This window comes from Oncorhynchus gorbuscha, linkage group LG24 (genome assembly GCF_021184085.1).
Source record: "Oncorhynchus gorbuscha isolate QuinsamMale2020 ecotype Even-year linkage group LG24, OgorEven_v1.0, whole genome shotgun sequence".
Lineage (NCBI taxonomy): Eukaryota > Metazoa > Chordata > Actinopteri > Salmoniformes > Salmonidae > Oncorhynchus > Oncorhynchus gorbuscha.
In genome coordinates, this window is record NC_060196.1 from 21,039,945 (window position 1) to 21,061,460 (window position 21,516).

At 45.2% G+C, this 21,516-nt stretch overlaps 1 protein-coding gene across 1 annotated transcript; it reads left to right on the forward strand.

Moving 5' to 3' along the window:
* Positions 1–210: 210 nt before the first annotated feature.
* Positions 211–21,235, forward strand: LOC124012185 (acyl-coenzyme A thioesterase 1-like). The gene is given in 4 exon segments (XM_046325665.1): positions 211–454; positions 20,186–20,292; positions 20,294–20,383; positions 20,630–21,235. Coding segments are annotated over 4 exon segments (1,047 nt in total).
* The last annotated feature ends 281 nt before the right edge of the window (positions 21,236–21,516 follow it).

Here is a 21,516-nt window from a genome sequence, read left to right on the forward strand (position 1 = left end):
ACCCTCCTATTGTGATCAGCAGGGGTCTGGGACAGGGTACCATGACCGGTGAAGTCAGGTCAGGGCTCCACAGAGTAAATTGGATCAGCAGCACGACTAGATTCCAATCCGGTCTGTTCCTGATCACCATCAGACCAGGTTGTACTGAGGCACTGTCCAAGGGCTCTGGTCTGACAGGACAAAAATAATGAAAGAGGAGTTTGTGGCAGTATGCCAAAGATCACAGTATACCAGATAAGTCAGGCTGACCCTAACAACTTGGCACATGGCGGTCTTGAGGTCCTGGTTCACCAACCAGGACCTCAAGACCTCCATGTGAACCAGGACCTCAAGACCGCCATGGGCAAGTCCCTTGACGGGTACCAGGAACTATGGGTGAACAACCTGAAGGTAATTCTCTTTCCTACACCTGGAGGAGGGTGTAGGAAAGCGATATCTATTGACGTGTACCATGGTACCATGTATGGTTAATTGTATGGCTGTGTGCTCGATTTTATACACAGGGTAGCCTGGGGTGTCAGGGTAGCCTAGTGGTTAGAGTGGTGGACTAGCAACCAGAAGGTTGCAAGTTCAAACCCCTGAGCTTGACAAGGTACAAATCTGTTGTTCCACTGTTCCTAGGCCATCATTGAAAGTAGGAATTTGTTCTTAACTGACTTGCCTAGTTAAATAAGGATTAAAAAAAATAAAAAAAATGAACACCTGTCAGCAACGGGTGTGGCTGAAGTATCAAAATCCACTAACTTGAAGGGGTGTGTATACAGTGCATTCGGAAAGTATTTAGACTCCCTCACTATTTCTACCTTTTGTTACGTTGCAGCCTTGTTCTAAAATCCTCATCAATCTACACACAATACCCCATAATGATAAAGCAAAAACAGGTTTTTAGACATTTTGGCAAATGTAAAAAATAAATAATTACGGAAATATGACGTTTACATAAGTATTCAGACCCTTTACTCCGTACTTTGTTGAAACACCCTTGGCAGAGATTACAGCTGCTACAAGCTTGGCACACCTGTATTTGGGGATTTTCGCCCATTCTTCTCAGCAAAGTCTCTGCCGCTGAAAAATATCCTCACAGCATGATGCTGTCTCCCACCACCATGCTTCATTGTAGGGATGTTGCCAGGTTTCCTCTCAGGCCAGTGAGTTCAATCTTGGTTTCATCAGACCAGAGAATCTTGTTTCTCATAGTCTGAGAGTCCTTTACGTGCCTTTTAGCAAACTCCAAGCGGACTGCCATGTGCTTTTTACTGAGGAGTGGCTTCCGTCTGGCCACTCTACCACAAAGGCCTGATTAGTAGAGTTCTGCAGAGATGGTTGTCCTTCTGGAAGGTTCTCCCTTCTTCACAGAGGAACTCTGTCAGAGTGACCATCAGGTTCTTGGTCACCTCCCTGACCAAGGCCCTTCTCACTGGATTTCTCAGTTTGGCCGAGCAGACAGTTCTAGGAAGTGTCTTGGTGATTCCAAACTTCTTCCATTTAAGAATGATGGAGAAAACTGTGTTCTTGGAGACCTTCAATGCTGCAGACATTTTTTAGTACCCTTCCCCAGATCTGTGCCTTGACACATTCCTGTCTCGGAGCTCTAGAGACAATTTATTCGACCTTATCGCTTGGTTTTTGCTCTGACATGCACTGTCAACTCTGGGACTTTATTTAGACAGGTGTGTGCCTTTCCAAATCATGTCCATTATATTGACTCCAATCAAGTTGTAGAAACATCTAAAGGATGATCAATGGAAACAGGATGCACCTGAGCTCAATTTCGAGTCCCATAACAAGGTTATGCATACTTATGTAAATAAGGTATTTGTGTTTTTTATTTTAAGTACATGTGCCAAAAATCCTAAAGACAAGTTTCCACTTTGTCATGATGGGTTATTGTGTGTAGATTGATGATGAACGTTTTTTTTTATCCATTAAGGCTGTAAAAAATGTGGAAAAAGTCAAGGGGTCTGAATACTTTCCGAATGCAATGCATATATTATTATTTTAAAAAGTATTCAAATATGTAGCCTACAATGCAATACACTTGATCATTTTAGGCAGAACAAAAACTACTTAGTCTACATTTGAACACCACCGTAGAAGCTTTGAATTTCGATATCTACCCAATTAAGTAACCTAGTTTTGTTTGGATACTTGAGGAGAACTAAGGCCTATCACTTGCAACCTCTTCTAATGCATTGTGGAAAAGTTTGCACCAAATTTTGATTTATTTATTTAACCTTCGTTTAACCAAGTAGGCCAGTTGAGAACAAGTTCTCATTTACAACTGCGACCTGGCCAAGATAAAGCAAAGTGGTGTGGAATGGAATAAACAAACGTATAGTCAATAACACAATAAAAAAGTCTATATACAGTGTGTGCAAATGACGTAAGATTTAGGGAGGTAAGGGAATAAATAGGCCATAGTGGCAAAATAATTACAATTGAGCAATTATACACTGGAGTGATAGATGTGCAGATGAATGTGCAAGTAGAGATATTGGGGTGCATAAGAGCAAAACAAATAATAACAATATGCGGATGAGGTAGTTGGGTGGACTATTTACCGATGGGCTGTGCACAGGTGCAATGATCTGTAAGCTGCTCTGACAGCTGATTCTTAAATTTAGTGAGGGAAATATGAGTCTCCAGCTTCAGTGATTTTTGCAATTTGTTCCAGTCACTGGCAGCAGAGAACTGTAAGGAAAGGCAGCCAACAGAGGAATTGGCTTTGGGGGTGACCAGTGAAATATACCTGCTGGAGCCCATGCTACGGGTGGGTGCTGCTATGGTGACCAGTGAGCTGAGATAAGGCAGGGCTTTACCTAGCAAAGACTTATAGATGACCTGGAGCCAGTGGGTTTGGCGACGAATATGAAGCGAGGGCCAGCCAACGAGAGCATAGAGGTTGCAGTTGTGGGTAGTATATGCGGCTTTGGTGACAAAACAGATGGCACTGGGATAGACTGCATCCAATTTGCTGAGTAGAGTGATGGAGGCTATTTTGTCAATTGCATCTCCGAAGTCAAGGATCGGTAGGATAGTCAGTTTTACGAGGGTATGTTTGGCAGCATGAGAGAAGGACGCTTTGTTGCGAAATAGGAAGCCGATTCTATATTTAATTTTCGATTTTCGACTTCCTTACACACTCTCGCATAAAGCCCAGATTGGCAAAGTGCTGTTGAGACTTTTCATTTAGGTTCAACACAACAGTAAGTGTACACCTGACAGAATTGAACATCTATCAGTAATATGGTAGTAGATCAGACCCTCTCTTAGGTTAGGTTGTGTTACTACTGTTTTACTTACAACGACTTATGCCGCTCCGTTTTTGAACGGGAATCAAGAAGTGTATGATATTAGGAACTGGTACTACAGTGGTCTATGTTCTTTTAAAACTGTTTTGTACAGTCCTGCTATTATAAGTGTTAAGAGGTATTCCGTGTAAGACGATTTGAACCTTTTGACTTTCCATTATCATCCAGCAGGTCAAAGAACAACTGAAAACATTGAGTATCGCGAACTGCATGTCACTCATTTCGACCTTTTTCAAAAGTAGCGGAGAGGACGCAGGTGAATATAAATCTAATTGATAAAAGGCCTATCTTTAAAAGTTCAGACCGCAGTCCTATCTCAACCAAAGCTACAAGGAAAAAGTATGCGTCTGTAACAGAATAACTTTAAACCGTCCCCTCGCCCATACCCGGGCGCGAACCAGGGACCTTCTGCACACATCAACAACAGTCACCCACGAAGCATCGTTACCCATCGCTCCACAAAAGCCGCGGCCCTTGCAGAGCAAGGGGAACTACTACTTCAAGGTCTCAGAGCAAGTGACGTAACCGATTGAAACGCTATTTAGCGCGCACCGCTAACTAAGCTAGCCGTTTCACATCCGTTACACGTCCATGACAACGTGAGTACAGCAATCTTGTTATAATAGGCCATTGTTTATACTTCCTAACACTTAACACTGTTTCTGATCGCATTTAGGCAATCAAGGTCAAGTAGGCTACAAGCCAACTGTTGGTTAACAATTTCTTTTAACTCCCGTGATTGAGTTGCAACAATTTCATTGATATCCTCTTTACATTAAGATACTTATATTCAAGGTCACCTGTTGATTAATATTTACACCGGAATGTTTGTGCATTTATTTACGTTAGCTATCATAGGGGAACATAAGCACGTTCTAAACGGTCAATCGCCATGTTTTTTTTGCTAATATTATTATTAATTAACCTGGACAAACAATTTAGCACAGACACAAAGTCAAAATTGCCTATGACTTTTTGGTCATAGTTTAAGGTTAGCAGTGTTAGGGTTAAGGTTGTGTTTAAAATCACATTTTAAGAAGATAAATTGTAGAAATATGTGGAGTTTGTGGATGTGATAACTAGTGACAACCTTTTGGAGTGTTGATTTCTTATGGCCTGTAATTTTTCTAATGGATAAATAACTCTTGGACATTATTTTTCACTGATCTCTGCCTGTCCTTTGTGTTGATCCTGCCATTGCAACAATGTATCAAGTCATTATGGTGCAGCGGCGTAGCCTAGTGGTTAGAGCGTTGGACTAGTAACGTTGCAAGATCAAATCCCTGAGCTGTCAAGGTACAAATCTGTTGTTCTGCCCCTGAACAAGGCCCACTGTTCCTAGGCCATCATTGAAAATAAGAATTTGTTCTTAACTGCCTAGTTAGATAAAGAAAAAAAGAAATTATCATCACAGCGAATGTGATCACACACCATTGTCCCCAATCCCCTTTCAAACGGTCCCCCACCAGACAATTTACCCTATGCTGTATTTTAAATTCCGCAAGCAAGAGCACAATTTTTTTTCCAGAGTCATGGAGCTTTATAGAGGAATAGCTGAAAGGCCAGCAAAGAGGCAAGCGTGTGTGCGGTATTGCACAGGACAACAGTGAAGTTAGGCTAAAGATGTAGGCTACCAATAGAAGCTCATTCATAGCCATAATTTTGTAGGCTAAATATAAGGCCTAATACTGCAGTGAATTTAGGCCTACCACTCGCGCTTTGCAAGACAGAACAAACCTCTGCTGGTTTGCAGAGTTTATGCACTCAACTAAAATGGTGTCAGCATTGAACTGCTTCACTCAAATGTATTAATCGTTAAACATCTAGATGACGCGTGTCTTTTCTATTTTAGGTTGTCAATTTTGCAGTAGGGCTATAGGCATGCTCTTTCTCCTTCAAAACTCTCCCTATCAATTTATTTTTTAGTCTATCGTCCTACACAATGTTATTTATGATATTTTTCAAGGTGTTTAAAACAGTAGGCTACATAGCAGCACCAGCTAATTTCACTAGAAGAAACAATCAGCTATAGGGACGACAGGTGCAATGTGCGCTTCGCAGGCACGCAGCCCCCCTCCACCTTCCCGTGCAGTAAAATTATACACCAATGCTGCTTTTTGACTGTTACACCAGTGTTATACCCTTATGTTACATTACAGAAATTGTGTTCCAAAGGGTTATTTGGTCCCCGCCAATAATTGTAGCTCTAACTTTTGAATGGTAGGAGCTATCAGCTATTATGACCCCATCAATGACCCTATCGTTAGAAGGGACAGTGTCACAACCACAATTGATAGCAATACAGATCTTATTTTCTACACACACAATTCCTTCCTGATGATTTTCCCTGATGTTTATGTGAACTTTGCAAAACATTTTGAATGCATTCCAGACACTTTGGGATGCAAGACAAATTAAATGTTATCAAATTGTGACCCATCTTTCTTCAGGCAGCTTTGTTATGAAAGCCCCCCTGGAAATATGACATTTACATAAGTAGTCAGACCCTGTACTTTGTTGAAACACCTTTGGCAGTGACTACAGCCCCAAGTCGTCTTGGGTATGATGCTACCAGCTTGGCACACCTGTATTTGGGGAGTTTCTCCTATTATTCTCTGCAGATCCTCTCAAGGTCTGTCAGGTTGGATGGCGAGTGTCGCTGCACAGATATTTTCAGGTCTCTCCAGAGATGTTAGATTGGATTCAAGTCCGGGCTCTGGCTGGGCCACTCAAGTACATTCAGAGACTTGTCTCAAAGCCACTCCTGTGTTGTCTTGGCTGTATGCTTAGGGTCTTTGCCCTGTTGGAAGGTGAACCTTCGCCACAGTTTGAGGTCCTGATCGCTCTGGAGCAGATTTTCATCAAGGATCTCTCTGTACCTTGCTCCGTTCATCTTTCCTTCTATCCTGACTAGTCTCGCTGTCCCTGCTGCTAAGAAACATCCCCACAGCATGATGCTGCCACCACCATGCTTCACCGTAGGGATGGTGCCAGGTTTCCTCCAGACGTGACGCTTGGGATTCACTAACATCACTCAGGGGTGTGACTTGTCACTGTGCAAAGTTTATGTAAAACAATTATCTCTTATGGCTCCTAAAATCATATCCCTCTCTTAACGAAATGACATTAGTGTTCTATAGATGGCCTCTGATCAAACCCCATGTTCTATGTTAGAAATATTGTTCCAGTATTCGCTTTAGAATATTTTAGCTTCAGTGGGAAAAGGTCTGTTGAAACATAAGACATTCCATCTGGTTAGCATTGGCGAGGGAGAGCTGAGTGTTCTGTCTTTCATTTTACAACAGGGCGTGAGTTGTTAACCCACACCAGTTCCCTCCTCCACACCTCTGCGGGTCAGAGGGGGTCTGTTTGAAGTCATTCATTGCAAACCTGATCTGACCTATTTGGATCCTCACAGATCTGTCATGACAACAGGAATAATATTTAAGCCTCAAAATGAGAAAAGGATTTGAATGAAACATGTAAAAAAAAAACTGTCCCGCAATTGTACAACCATGTGTTAAATAAGGATCAAACCCTGTAACCCCGGGAAACGTACTGTAGCTACTTTCCCAACCTAGAACCCTGAAGCTAGTTCGAAACTGTTACCACTGTATATACAGTACCAGTCAAAAGTTTGGACAAACTTAGTCATTCAAGGGTTTTTCTTTTGTTTCTTATTTTCTACATTGTAGAACAATGGTAAAGACATCAAAACTATTAAATAACACATATGGAATCATGGAGTAAATCATGTACTCAATCATCAAGTTTGCGGACGACACAACAGTGGTAGGCTTGATTACCAACAACGACGAGACGGCCTACAGGGAGGAGGTGAGGGCCCTCGGAGTGTGGTGTCAGGAAAATAACCTCACACTCAACGTCAACAAAACTAAGGAGATGATTGTGGACTTCAGGAAACAGCAGAGGGAACACCCCCCTATCCACATCGATGGAACAGTAGTGGAGAGGGTAGCAAGTTTTAAGTTCCTCGGCATACACATCACAGACAAACTGAATTGGTCCACTCACACAGACAGCATCGTGAAGAAGGCGCAGCAGCGCCTCTTCAACCTCAGGAGGCTGAAGAAATTCGGCTTGTCACCAAAAGCACTCACAAACTCCTACAGATGCACAATCGAGAGCATCCTGGCGGGCTGTATCACCGCCTGGTACGGCAACTGCTCCGCCCTCAACCGTAAGGCTCTCCAGAGGGTAGTGAGGTCTGCACAACGCATCACCGGGGGCAAACTACCTGCCCTCCAGGACACCTACACCACCCGATGTTACAGGAAGGCCATAAAGATCATCAAGGACATCAACCACCCGAGCCACTGCCTGTTCACCCCGCTATCATCCAGAAGGCGAGGTCAGTACAGGTGCATCAAAGCTGGGACCGAGAGACTGAAAAACAGCTTCTATCTCAAGGTCATCAGACTGTTAAACAGCCACCACTAACATTGAGTGGCTGCTGCCAACACACTGACACTGACACTGACTCAACTCCAGCCACTTTAATAATGGGAATTGATGGGAAATGATGTAAATATATCACTAGCCACTTTGAACAATGCTACCTTATATAATGTTACTTACCCTACATTATTCATCTCATATGCATACGTATATACTGTACTCTATCATCGACTGCATCCTTATGTAATACATGTATCACTTGCCACTTTAACTATGCCACTTTGTTTACATACTCATCTTATATGTATATACTGTACTCGATACCATCTACTGTATCTTGCCTATGCTGCTCTGTACCATCACTCATTCATATATCCTTATGTACATATTCTTTATCCCCTTACACTGTGTATAAGACAGTAGTTTAGGAATTGTTAGTTAGATTACTTGTTGGTTATTACTGCATTGTCGGAACTAGAAGCACAAGCATTTCGCTACACTCGCATTAACATCTGCTAACCATGTGTATGTGACAAATAAAATTTGATTTATGATTTGATTTAACCACAAAAGTGTTAAACAAATCAAAATATATTTTATATTTGAGTTTCTTCAAATAGCCACCCGTTGCCTTGATAATAGCTTTGCACAGTCTTGGCATTCTCTCAACAATCTTCACCTGGAATGCTTTTCCAACAGTCTTGAAGGAGTTCCCACATATGCTGAGCACTTGTTTGCTGCTTTTCCTTCACTCTGTGGTCCAACTCATCCCAATCCATCTCAATTGGGTTGAGGTCAGGTGATTGTGGAGGCCAGGTCATCTGATGAAGCTCCATCACTCGTCTTCTTGGTCAAATGGCCTTTACACAGCCTGGAAGTGTGTTTGGTCATTGTCCTTGTTGAAAAACAAATGATAGTCCCACTAAGCGCAAACCAGATGGGATGGCTGGATGGATACGCTGTAGAATGCTGTGGTAGCCATGCTGGTTAAGTGTGCCTTGAATTCTAAATAAATCACTGACAGTGTCACCAGAAAAGCACCTCCACACCTCCTCCTCCATGCTTCACGGTGGGAACCACACCTGCGGAGATCATCCGCTCACCTACTTTGCGTCTCACAAAGACACAGCGGTTGGAGCCAAAAGTCTCAAATTTGGACTCATCGAACCAAAGGACAGATTTCCACCAGTCTTTTGCTTGTGTTTCTTGGCCCAATCAAGTCTCATCTTATTGGTGTCCTTTAGTAGTGGTTTCTTTGCAACAATTCAACCATGAAGGCCTGATTCACGCAGTCTCTTCTGAACAGTTGATGTTGAGATGTGTCTGTTACTTGAACTCTGTGAAACATTTATTTGGGCTGCAACTCTAATGACCTTATCCTCTGCAGCAGAGGTAACTCTGGGTCTTCCTTTCCTGTGGCGATCCACATGAGGGCCTGTTTCATCATAGCTCTTCATGGTTTTTGCAAAAATAAGTTCCTGACATGTTCCAGATTGACTGACTTTCATGTCTTAAGGTAATGATGGACTGTTTCTCTTTGTGTATTTTAGCTGTTCTTGCCATAAAATGGACTTCGTATTTTACCAAATAGGGCTATCTTCTTTATATCTCCCTACCTTGTCACAACACAACTGATTGGCTCAAACATGTTAAGAAGGAAATAAATTCCTCGAATGAACTTTTAACAAGGTACACCTGTTAATTAAAGTGCATTCAAATCAAATCGTATTTGTCACATACACATGGTTAGCAGATGTTAATGCGAGTTTAGCGAAATGCTTGTGCTTTTAGTTCCGACAATGCAGTAATAACCAACAAGTAATCTAGCTAACAATTCCAAAACTACTACCTTATAAGGGGATAAAGAATATGGATAAAGAATATGTACATAAAGATATATGAATGAGTGATGGTACAGAGCGGCATAGGCAAGATACAGTAGATGGTATTGAGTGCAGTATATACATATGAGATGAGTGTGTAAACAAAGTGGCATAGTTAGTAGCTAGTGATACATGTATTACATAAGGATGCAGTAGATGATATAGAGTACAGTATATACGTATACATATGAGATGAATAATGTAGGGTATGTAAATATTATATTAGGTAGAATTGTTTAAAGTGGCTAGTGATATATTTTACATCATTTCCCATCAATTCCCATTATTAAAGTGGCTAGAGTTGAGTCAGTGTGTTGGCAGCAGCCACTCAATGTTAGTGTTGGCTGTTTAACAGTACGATGGCCTTGAGATAGAAGCTGTTTTTCAGTCTCTCGGTCCCAGGTTTGATGCACCTGTACTGACCTCGCCTTCTGGATGATAGCGGGGTGAACAGGCAGTGGCTCGGGTGGTTGTTGTCCTTGATGATCTTTATGGCCTTCCTGTGACATCGGGTGGTGTAGGTGTCCTGGAGGGCAGGTAGTTTGCCCCCAGTGATGCGTTGTGCAGACCTCACTACCCTCTGGAGAGCCTTACGGTTGTGGGCGGAGCAGTTGCCGTACCAGGCGGTGATACAGCCCGACAGGATGCTCTCGATTGTGCATCTGTAGAAGTTTGTGAGTGCTTTTGGTGACAAGCCCGAATTTCTTCAGCCTCCTGAGGTTGAAGAGGCGCTGCTGCGCCTTCTTCACGATGCTGTCTGTGTGGGTGGACCAATTCAGTTTGTCTGTGATGTGTACGCCGAGGAACTTAAAACTTACTACCCTCTCCACTACTGTTCCATCGATGTGGATAGGGGGGTGTTCCCTCTGTTGTTTCCTGAAGTCCACAATCATCTCCTTAGTTTTGTTGACGTTGAGTGTGAATTTATTTTCCTGACACCACACTCCGAGGGCCCTCACCTCCTCCCTGTAGGCCGTCTCGTCGTTGTTGGTAATCAAGCATACCACTGTTGTGTCGTCCGCAAACTTGAAGCTGGTTGAGAGAATGCCAAGTCTGTAGTGACATCTCTAGTACTGAGATGCAGTGCCTTAGACAGATGCGCAACTCGAGAGCCCATATCAAATTTCGTTTTGTATACCAACGGATCATTTCAGCTATTATTTCCATATATACAATAAACACAGGACATTTTTAATCAGCATGTTTTGCATTGGTGGAGTTGCGGTATTAGGTAATACACCAGTTCCAAACCTCTCTCCCAATAACAGCTAGTTTCCTTCCGATTAGGCCCTTCTGTTCTGGTGGATTGATCCACACTGTGGTTAATGCACCACTTTGGTGCCCTTCCCCTCCACACTCAGACAGTCCTAGCAACATTCTTGTTGAAAAATATATTTTTGCACAAACAAATGTTTGTATAAAACTAGTACAATACGGTATTTAGTCCTTACATAGAAGTTATTTGAAATTGAAAAGACGCAGGAAATTGTTTTTTTTTAAATATCCGCCAAAATTGTTCCCCCCCAATGTTCAAAAACCGACTACGCCCCTGATTTCAACCACATAAAATATGCATCCAAGACAAACTATTGTAACACGTTTCTGATAAGACATAATTTTCTCATTTTCTTTTTATTACCTTTAAACCAATTAAACTGATGACATTTTGCACTTTCTACTGTTTTGAAGTCTATTTTTTTCGTCCCAGTTCCCTGCACGTACTCGCTCCGCGAGAGAACCTGAATTAAAATTAACCACTTTACTGGTGTCAACTAGATTACTGATTTCATTCAATAGATTTATGCAAAGGCTAAATTGCCAAAGGGGGTGGGGGGACATGTCCCTCTGTCACGTTCTGACCGTAGTTCTTTTGTTATGTCTTTGTTTTAGTATGGTCAGGGTGTGAGTTGGGTGGGTGGTCTATGTTCCGTTTTCTATGTTGTGTTTGCGTTTTGCCTGGTATGGTTCTCAATCAGAGGCAGGGATCGTTAGTTGTCTCTGATTGAGAATCATACTTAGGTAGCCTTTTCCCACTTGTGTTTTGTGGGTGTTTATTTTCTGTTCTGTGTTTGTATTTCACCGTTCAGGACTGTTTTAGTTTTGTTCTCGTGTTTTGTTGTTTTTGTTTGAGTATTCGTTTTCATTAAAAGAGAATATGAATACTTGCCACGCTGCACCTTGGTCCTCCTCTCTATCTCCCAACGACGAGCGTTACAGAAACACCCACCACCAAAGGACCAAGCAGCGTGGTAACGGGCAGCGGCAGCGGCCGAAATCTCAGGACTCCTGGACATGGGAGGAGATTTTGAACGGAGAAGGACCCTGGACTCAGGCTGGAGAATATCGCTGCCCCAAAGCAGAGATGGAGGCAGCGAGAGCTGAGCGGCAGTGGTGTGAGGAGGCAGCACGTCAGCGCGGTTGGAAGCCCGAGAGGCAGCCCCAAAAATGTATTGGGGGTTGGCACACGGGGAGTGTGGCTAAGTCAGGTAGGAGACCTGAGCCAAGGTACTTACAATGGAAAGAGAGGGACCAGGCAGGCACCGTGTTATGCCGTGAGGCGCACGGTGTCCCCGGTGCGCAGGCATGGCCCGGTGCGGTACATAGCAGCGCCTCGTATCGGCCGGGCTAGAGTGGGCATCGAGCCAGGTGCCATGAAGCCGGCTCGGGCCAGGGTACATGGCACCAGTCCTACGCAGGGTGTCCCCGGTTTGCCAGCACAACCCAGTGCGGGCTATTCCACCTCGCCACACTGGCCTGGCTACGGGGAGCATTCAGCCAGGGTAGGGTTGGGCAGGCTTGCGGCTCGAGATCTGCAGTACGCCTCCACGGTCCGGTCTATCCGGTGCCGCCTCCACGCAGCAGCCCTCCGGTGGCAGCCCCCCGTACCAGCCCTCCAGTGGCAGCCCCCCGCACCAGGCTGTCTCTCCGTCTCCTCCCTACAGATGCTCCCGCCTGTCTAGTGCTGCCAGAGTCTTCCTCATGCCCAGTGCTGCCAGAGTCTCCCGTCTGTCCTGAGCTGCCGGAGCCTCCCGTCTGTCCTGAGCTGCCGGAGCCTCCCGTCTGTCCTGAGCTGCCGGAGCCTCCCGTCTGTCCTGAGCTGCCGGAGCCTCCCGTCTGTCCTGAGCTGCCGGAGCCTCCCGTCTGTCCTGAGCTGCCGGATCCGCCTGTCACGCCGGCGCTGCCGGAGTCTCCCGCCCGTCCGGTGCTGCCGGAATCTCCCGTCCAGTCGGGACCCGTGGCTTGGGTCCCCAGTCCGAGGATGGCGGCGAAGGTCGCCGCTCTTAAGAGGCCACGGAGGCGGGTAAAGAGGCGGAGAAAGACTATGGTGGAGTGGGGTCCACGTCCCGTGCCAGAACCGCCACCGCGGACAAACACCCACCCAGACCCTCCCCTATAGGTTCAGGTTTTGCGGCCTGAGTCCGCACCTTTGGGGGGAGTACTGTCATGTTCTGACCTTAGTTATTTTGTAATGTCTTTGTTTTAGTATGGTCAGGGTGTGAGTTGGGTGGATGGTCTATGTTCCGTTTTCTATGTTGTGTTTGCGTTTGTCCTGGTATGGTTCTCAAAGGCAGCTGTCGTTCGTTGCCTCTGATTGAGAATCATACTTAGGTAGCCTTTTCCCACTTGTGTTTCGTGGGTGTTTTCTGTTCTGTGTTTGTATTTCACCGTTCAGGACTGTTTTCGTTTCGTTCTCGTGTTTTGTTGTTTTTGTTTGAGTATTCATTTTCATTAAAAGAGAATTATGAATACTTACCACGCTGCACCTTGGTCCTTCTCTCTTTCTCCCAACAACGAGCGTTACACCCTCTCCGACCCCTAATATTCAGAATGGGTTGATTCGTTCCCCACAATTTATTTTATATAAATAAACAATTTTGGCCCCCCAGATGGCAAAATGTGTAGAATTGCAGGAAATTAGCTTCAAAACAGATATTTTTGTTTTTTATCTCAGCCTGACAAAATGTGTAGGATAGCGATATAAAACTAGACATTTTTGTCTCTTCCCCATCCCCATGTCAAAATGTGTTGAGATGCAGGATGTTTTTTTTAGTGGGGTTCCCCCGGAAGTAGGTACCCTGAGTCCCCAAATGCGTTAGCCCCAAACTGTGCATTCGCCCTGCCCGCCACAGGAGTCGCTAAAGCGCGGTAGGACAAGGACATCCCGGTCGGCCTAACCTGGACGACGCTGGGCCTATTGTGCTCCGCCTCATGGGTCTCCCAGTCGCGACCGGCTGTGACACAGCCCGGGATCAAACCGAGATCTGTAGTGACACCTCTAGCACTGCAATGTGGTGCCTTAGACCACTGCGCCACTCTGGAGGCCCTCAAGCCAATATATTAAGAAGTTGAACATGCTATTACTCCAACCTCCTGAAAGTGACAAACTAAAACATTTAAATCTTTCGTCAAAAACATTTTTTTTGTATCGAAGGAGTGCCTTTGATTTGATGGCCTGCACATGCACAGGCCTGTGCATGAGTTTAGCTAGCCAACATTGCCATGGCATTGCCTACAAGTGTGATCGGGAATTTCTATTGACGAAGCGATTTCTGCTATCTTCATACTCTGTCTTTGATTATACATTTCATTTAACTATGCAATTTATTTTATTTGACTCCAATCTAATGTATTATTGTCTCCATGTTTCTTTGTAGATTCCATACTCCACGCCATCCTCACTTCATGTCATCTAGCCTACCAGTTTAGGTCATCTTTGAACTGTGCTGGACACACAATTGTGCAATTGGCCACAACCTTAAGTCTACAAGCAACTATCTTCGCTGAATGCATCATCCTCACTTGAAAATACTATATAAAGAAGCCTAAACTGCATTTCTATCTCTCTCCACTCCTAACCAGAGTGTAATATGTCTAAAGTGTACAGATTCTTCCCAATGCCAAGTGCTTATTCGATGAGCCAGTGCAGTTGAAAGTTGACAGGCTGAAACCAAGACAGCAGGTGGATCTGAGGGCAGAAGTAACAGATGACAAAGGCATTGTATTCAGGTCCTCAGCTACCTATGAGGCCAACTGCAGTGGAACGATTGATCTAACAACTGCGTCATCACTAGGTGGCAGTTACACTGGAGTAGAACCTATGGGGCTTTTGTGGTCTCTGAAACCAAACAACTTACACACTAAGTTTGTTAAGAAGGTTGTATCAGTGCCTTGCCTTGTCAACTTCAGTGTACATTCCAAGGATAGTCCAGGAATACTGGCTGAAGTAATCAATGAAAGAAGTCTGCTTGCAGAGGGAGTAAGAAGAATTCCTGTCAAAGAGGGGAAGCTTTGTGGAGTTATATTTGTACCTCCTGGTTGGTGTTACTGTTTACCCTTTGGTCTGCTATGTAAACTCAGCAAAAAAAGAAATGTCCTCTCATTGTCAACTGCATTTTTATTTTCAGCAAACTTAACATGTTTAAATATTTATATGAACATATTTGTATGAACAACAAGATTCAACAACTGAGATATGAACTGAACAAGTTCCACAGACATGTGACTAACATAAATAGAATAATGTGTCCCTGAACAAAGGGGGGATCAAAACAAAAAGTAACAGTCTGTCATGTTTTGTCTTATATTGTCTTGTCATTTTGCTTTCCCTTCTGTTCGTTTTCCCCCTGCTGGTCTTATTAGGTTCGTTCCCTTTTTTCTCTCTCCCTCCCTCTCTCTCTTCTCTCTATCGTTCCGTTCCTGCTCCCAGCTGTTCCTATTCCCCTACTCAATCATCTAGTCTTTTCACACCTGTTCCTTATCTTGCCCTCTGATTAGAGTCCCTATTTCTCCCCTTGTTTTCCGTTTCTGTCCTGTCGGATCCTTGTATATTGTTCGCCGTGCTGTGTCTTTGTCTCGCCCTGTCGTGTCTTGTTTCCCTCAGATGCTGCGTGTGAGCAGGTGTCTGAGTCTGCTACGGTCGGTGCCTTCCCGAGGCAACCTACAGTTAATGGTCGAGTCTCCAGTCTGTCCTCGTCACTACGAGTGGAATTAAGTTTTTATGTTTTGTTTTCTGCTCTGATTGTCCAGGAGTATTGCCTATTTCCTTTACTGGAATAAAGACTCTGTTTTCGCCAAGTCGCTTTTGGGTCCTCATTCACCTGCATAACAGAAGGATCCGACCAAGAATGGACCCAGCGACTATGGATTCTCTCTACTCTACTCTCGAGTTCCAGGAAGCGATGCTCGGCAGACACGAGCAGGAATTGTCTGCTGCTCGGCATGCCGTTGAGACCCTGGCCGCTCAGGTCTCCGACCTCTCAGGACAGTATCAGAGTCTTCGTCTCGTGCCACCAGCTACTTCCGGGTCTTCCGAGTCTCCGGAACCTAGGGTTAATAACCCACCATGTTATTCTGGGCAGCCCACTGAGTGCCGCTCCTTTCTCACCCAGTGTGATATAGTGTTCTCTCTCCAACCCAACACATACTCAAGAGAGAGAGCTCGGATTGCCTACGTCATATCACTCCTTACTGGTCGGGCTCGGCAGTGGGGCACAGCTATCTGGGAGGCAAGCGCTGAGTGTACTAACGATTATCTGAACTTTAAAGAGGAGATGATAAGGGTTTTTGATCGTTCTGTTTTTGGGAAAGAAGCTTCCTGGTCCCTGTCTTCCCTATGTCAAGGTAATCGATCCATAACGGATTACTCTATAGAATTTCGCACTCTTGCTGCCTCCAGTAACTGGAACGAGCAGGCGTTGCTCGCTCGTTTTCTGGAGGGACTCCACGCTAAGGTTAAGGATGAGAGTCTCTCTCGGGAGGTTCCATCCAGCGTGGATTCTCTGATTGAACTCGCTATTCGCATTGAACGACGGGTAGATCTTCGTCACCGAGCTCATAGAAGAGAGCTCGCGTTAACTGTGTCCCCCCCTCTCTCCGACACTACCATCTTTCCCCACTGACTCAGGTGTTGAGCCCATGCAGCTGGGGGGTATTCGCATTTCGACTAAGGAGAGGGAACGGAGAATCACCAACCGCCTCTGTCTCTATTGCGGTTCCGCTGGTCATTTTGTCATTTCATGTCCAGTTAAAGGCCAGAGCTCATCAGTAAGCGGAGGGCGACTGATAAGCGCTACTAGACGGTCCTCTCCGTCAAGTACCTGTACTACCTTACCGGTCCATCTACGCTGGACCGGATCGGCAGCTTCCTGCAGTGCATTAATAGACTCTGGGGCGGAGGGCTGTTTTATGGACGAAGCCTGGGCTCGGGAACATGACATTCCTCTCAGACAGTTAGGGGAGCCCACGGTCATGTTCGCCTTGGATGGTAGTCCTCTCCCCAGTATATTATGTGAAACCCTACCTTTAACCCTCACTGTATCTGGTAACCATAGTGAGACCATTTCTTTTTTGATTTTTTGTTCACCTTTTATACCTGTTGTTTTGGGTCATCCCTGGCTAGTGTGTCATAATCCTTCTTTTGATTGGTCTAGTAATTCTATCCTTTCCTGGAACGTTTCTTGTCATGTGAAGTGTTTAATGTCTGCTATTCCTCCTGTTTGTTCTGCTTCCTCTTCACAGGAGGAACCTGGTGATTTGACAGGAGTGCCGGAGGAATATCATGGTCTGCGCACGGTCTTCAGTCGGTCCAGAACCAACTCCCTTCCTCCTCACCGGTCGTATGATTGTTGTTCTGATCTACTCAAGAAGCGTTTTGCATCCGCTCCTATCCTTGTTGCACCTAACGTCACGAAACAGTTTATTGTCGAGGTTGACGCGTCGGGGGTGGGCGTGGGAGCCATTCTGTCCCAGCGTTCCGATACTGACGATGGGGTCCACCCTTGCGCGTATTTTTCTCATCGCCTGTCACCGTCGGAACGTAACTATGATGTGGCTAACCGTGAACTGCTCGCCATCCGTTTAGCCCTAGGCAAATGGCGACAGTGGTTGGAGGGGGCGACCGTTCCTTTTTGTCGTTTGGACTGACCAAAGGAACCTTGAGTACATCCGTTCTGCCAAACGACTGAATGCGCGTCATGCTCGTTGGGCGTTGTTTTTCGCTCGTTTCGAGTTCGTTATTTCTTATTGCCCGGGTACTAAGAACACCAAGCCTCATGCTTTATCCCGTCTCTTTAGTTCTTCTGTGGCTTCTACCGATCCCGAGGGGATCCTTCCTGTTGGGCGTGTTGTCGGGTTGACTGTCTGGGGAATTGAGAGACAGGTTAAGCAAGCACTCACTCACACTCCGTCGCCGCACGCTTGTCCTAGTAACCGTCTTTTCGTTCCTGTTTCTACTCGTCTGGCTGTTCTTCAGTGGGCGCACTCTGCCAAGTTAGCTGGCCACCCCGGCGTTCGGGGTACGCTTGCTTCCATTCGCCAGCGGTTTTGGTGGCCTACTCTGGAGCGTGACACGCGCCGTTTCGTGGCTGCTTGTTCGGACTGCGCGCAGAATAAGTCTGGCAATTTTTTTTTCTGCTTCTGCTCCTGGTCTTGCTGGGTCTCAGTCTGTTCCCTGCCACCGCATCTCTCCTGGTCTTGTTCCTGCCCTTGCTGTGTCTCAGTCTGTCCCTAGTTGTTACTCTCCTGGCCTGTTTGGTCCTGTTTGCTCTAAAGCTTTCAGTTCTCTACCCGTGTCTCATTTTTTTTTTTTTAGAGTAGTACCCTAGTTTCCCTTTTTATCGTTTTCCGTTACGGTCCTGAGGAGAGGAGTTGGGTTCTTTCTCGGGACGTGCTGGACCGTTTGTGATCTATGATTTCCTCCGTTGCCGCCAGTGTTCCTCCTCGAGTGCGCCAGGAGGCGCTCGGTGAGTGGGGGGGGTACTGTCATGTTTTGTCTTATATTGTCTTGTCATTTTGCTTTCCCTTCTGTTCGTTTTCCCCCTGCTGGTCTTATTAGGTTCGTTCCCTTTTTTCTCTCTCCCTCCCTCTCTCTCTTCTCTCTATCGTTCCATTCCTGCTCCCAGCTGTTCCTATTCCCCTACTCAATCATCTAGTCTTTTCACACCTGTTCCTTATCTTGCCCTCTGATTAGAGTCCCTATTTCTCCCCTTGTTTTCCGTTTCTGTCCTGTCGGATCCTTGTATATTGTTCGCCGTGCTGTGTCTTTGTCTCGCCCTGTCGTGTCTTGTTTCCCTCAGATGCTGCGTGTGAGCAGGTGTCTGAGTCTGCTACGGTCGGTGCCTTCCCGAGGCAACCTACAGTTAATGGTCGAGTCTCCAGTCTGTCCTCGTCACTACGAGTGGAATTAAGTTTTTTATGTTTTGTTTTCTGCTCTGATTGTCCAGGAGTATTGCCTATTTCCTTTACTGGAATAAAGACTCTGTTTTCGCCAAGTCGCTTTTGGGTCCTCATTCACCTGCATAACACAGTCAGTATCTGGTGTGGCCACCAGCTGTATTAAGTACTGCAGTGCATCTCCTCCTCATGGACTGCACCAGATTTGCCAGTTCTGTGAGATGTTACCCCACTCTTCCACCAAGGCACCTGAAAGTTCACAGATATTTCTGTGTGGGGGGGGGGGGGGGGGGGGCACTGACATTCCTGTCTCGTAGGAAATCCCGCACAGAACGAGCAGTGGTGTTGTCATGCTGTAGGGTCATGTCAGGATGAGCTTGTAGGAAGGGTACCACGTGAGGGAGGTGGATGTCTTCCCTGTAACACACAGCGTTGATAATGCCTGCAATGACAACAAGCTCAGTCCGATGATGCTGTGACACACCGCCCCAGACCATGACGAACCCTCCACCTCCAATTCGATCCTGCTCCAGAGTGCAGGCCTCGGTGTAACGTTCATTCCTTCGACGAGAAACGCATATCCGACTATCACCTCTGGTGAGATAAAACCGTGACTCGTCAGTGAAGAGCACTTTTTGCCAGTCCTATCTGGTCCAGCGACGGTAGGTTTGTGCCCATAGCTGATGTTGTTGCCGGTGATGTCTGGTGAGGACCTGCCTTACAACCGGCCTACAAGCCCTCAGTCCTGCCTCTCTCAGGCTATTGCGGACAGTCTGAGCACTGATGGAGGGATGGTGCGTTCCTGGTGTAACTTGGGCAGTTGTTGCCATCCTGTACCTGTCCCGTAGGTGTGATGTTTGGATGCACCTATCCTGTGCAGGTGTTGTTACAAGTGTTCTGCCACTGAGGACGATCAGCTGTCTGTCCTGTCTCCCTGTAGCGCAGTCTTAGGCATCTCACAGTACGGACATTACAATTTATTGCCCTGGCCACATCTGCAGTCCTCATGCCTCCTTTCAGCATACCTGAGGCATGTTCACGCAGATGAGCAGGGACCCTGGGCATTTGTCTTTTGGCGTATTTCAGTAGAAAGCCCTCTTTAGTGTCCTAAGTTTCCTTAAATAACTGTGACCTTAATTGCCTACATTCTGCTAAGCTATTAGTGTCTTAACGACCGTTTCACAGGTGCATGTTCATTAATGGTTTATGGTTCATTGAATAAGCATGGAAACAGTGTTTAAACACGTTACAATGAAGATCTGTGAATTTATTTAGATTTTTACGAATTATATTTGAATGCACAGGGTCCTAGAGTTTATTAGAAGTTGGTATTTACCATCAACGTGATGTGTGCTGGTTTTCAATGTTTTAAAGTGTATATTTCCTCCTTTACATAAATAGGTCCACACCCAGCTGTTTTAGACCTATACACATATGGAAGAGGTCTATCTGAAGCTAGAGCTTCTCTTCTTGCCAACAGAGGTTTTGTGGTCTTTACAGTGTCATTTATATGGGGCTGATGACAATCCTAAAAACGTGACCAAGATCCATCTGGAGTATTTTGAGGAGGCGATTCAGTTCTTGAAAAATCAGCCGCAGGTCAGCATTAAATAATCCTCTGGTTTGATTTGATTTCCTCATTAACTTGTTGATATTACTTTACAGCACGAATTAAAGGGGCAAGAACATGGTAATAATGTGAAAATGAGTTTATAATTGCTTACAGCTTATTCATTGATTTGTAATTACTTCAATATTACTTCAAATCACTCGTCTTTCATGGAAATAGTACTACCTGAATGTCTAATGGTCGGTGCTTTATTTGCTGTCCCTTTATCTTTTAAGGTTTGCGGCTCTGGATTAGGTTTGTTGTCACTGTCCAAAAGTGGTGATCTAGCACTGTCCATTGCCACTTTTCTGCCAGGCATTGCTGCTACCGTATGGATCAATGGTTGCAATGCCAATGCCATGATTCATCTTCACTACAAAGGCACAGTCATACCTCCCCTAATGCTTGATACCAAAAGAGTCTTTGCTACCAAGTCCGGGGCCTTAAATGTGAAATATGTTATTAATGACCCCATGGCAGAGGATAATCAGGCAACGCTCATCCCAATTGAGAGAGCCAATGGAAGGTTTCTCTTTGTTGCTGCAGAGGATGACCAAAACTGGGACAGTTGTTATTTTGCAGATCAGGCAATGCATCAACTAAAGCATCATGGGAAGGATAATTACGAGTCAGTATTTTATCCTGGAGCAGGACACTACTTAGAGACACCCTACATGCCCTTCTGCCCGTCCAGTATTCATGGTGTTATTGGAAAGCCTGTTGCGTGGGGAGGTGTGCCCAGGTCCCACGCAGCAGCAGTGGTCGACCTTTGGAGGAGGATTCAGGAGTTATTTAGAACTAACCTGGCAAATGATAGCAACTTGAGTAAAGCCAAGTTATAAAATGTTTAAATGAAAACTGGATAAATATGTGGTGCCCCCCCCCCCCAAACGCCTACTACAATGAAACCCATAGAAACCCTTCCTTTGGAAGAAGGATATCAGGAATATTGTCACAGAGCTGTTGTCCTGCCTTTTTATAATGACAAGTTATCCAGACTCTTATTTAAACTGTTTAATTGCAAGATTAAGAGAAACACATCATTTTATTTATGTATATTGTTATGATGGTTTGTGCCTTTTTCAGAGAAGTTACCACTAGCAAGTGCACATGTATTAAATGC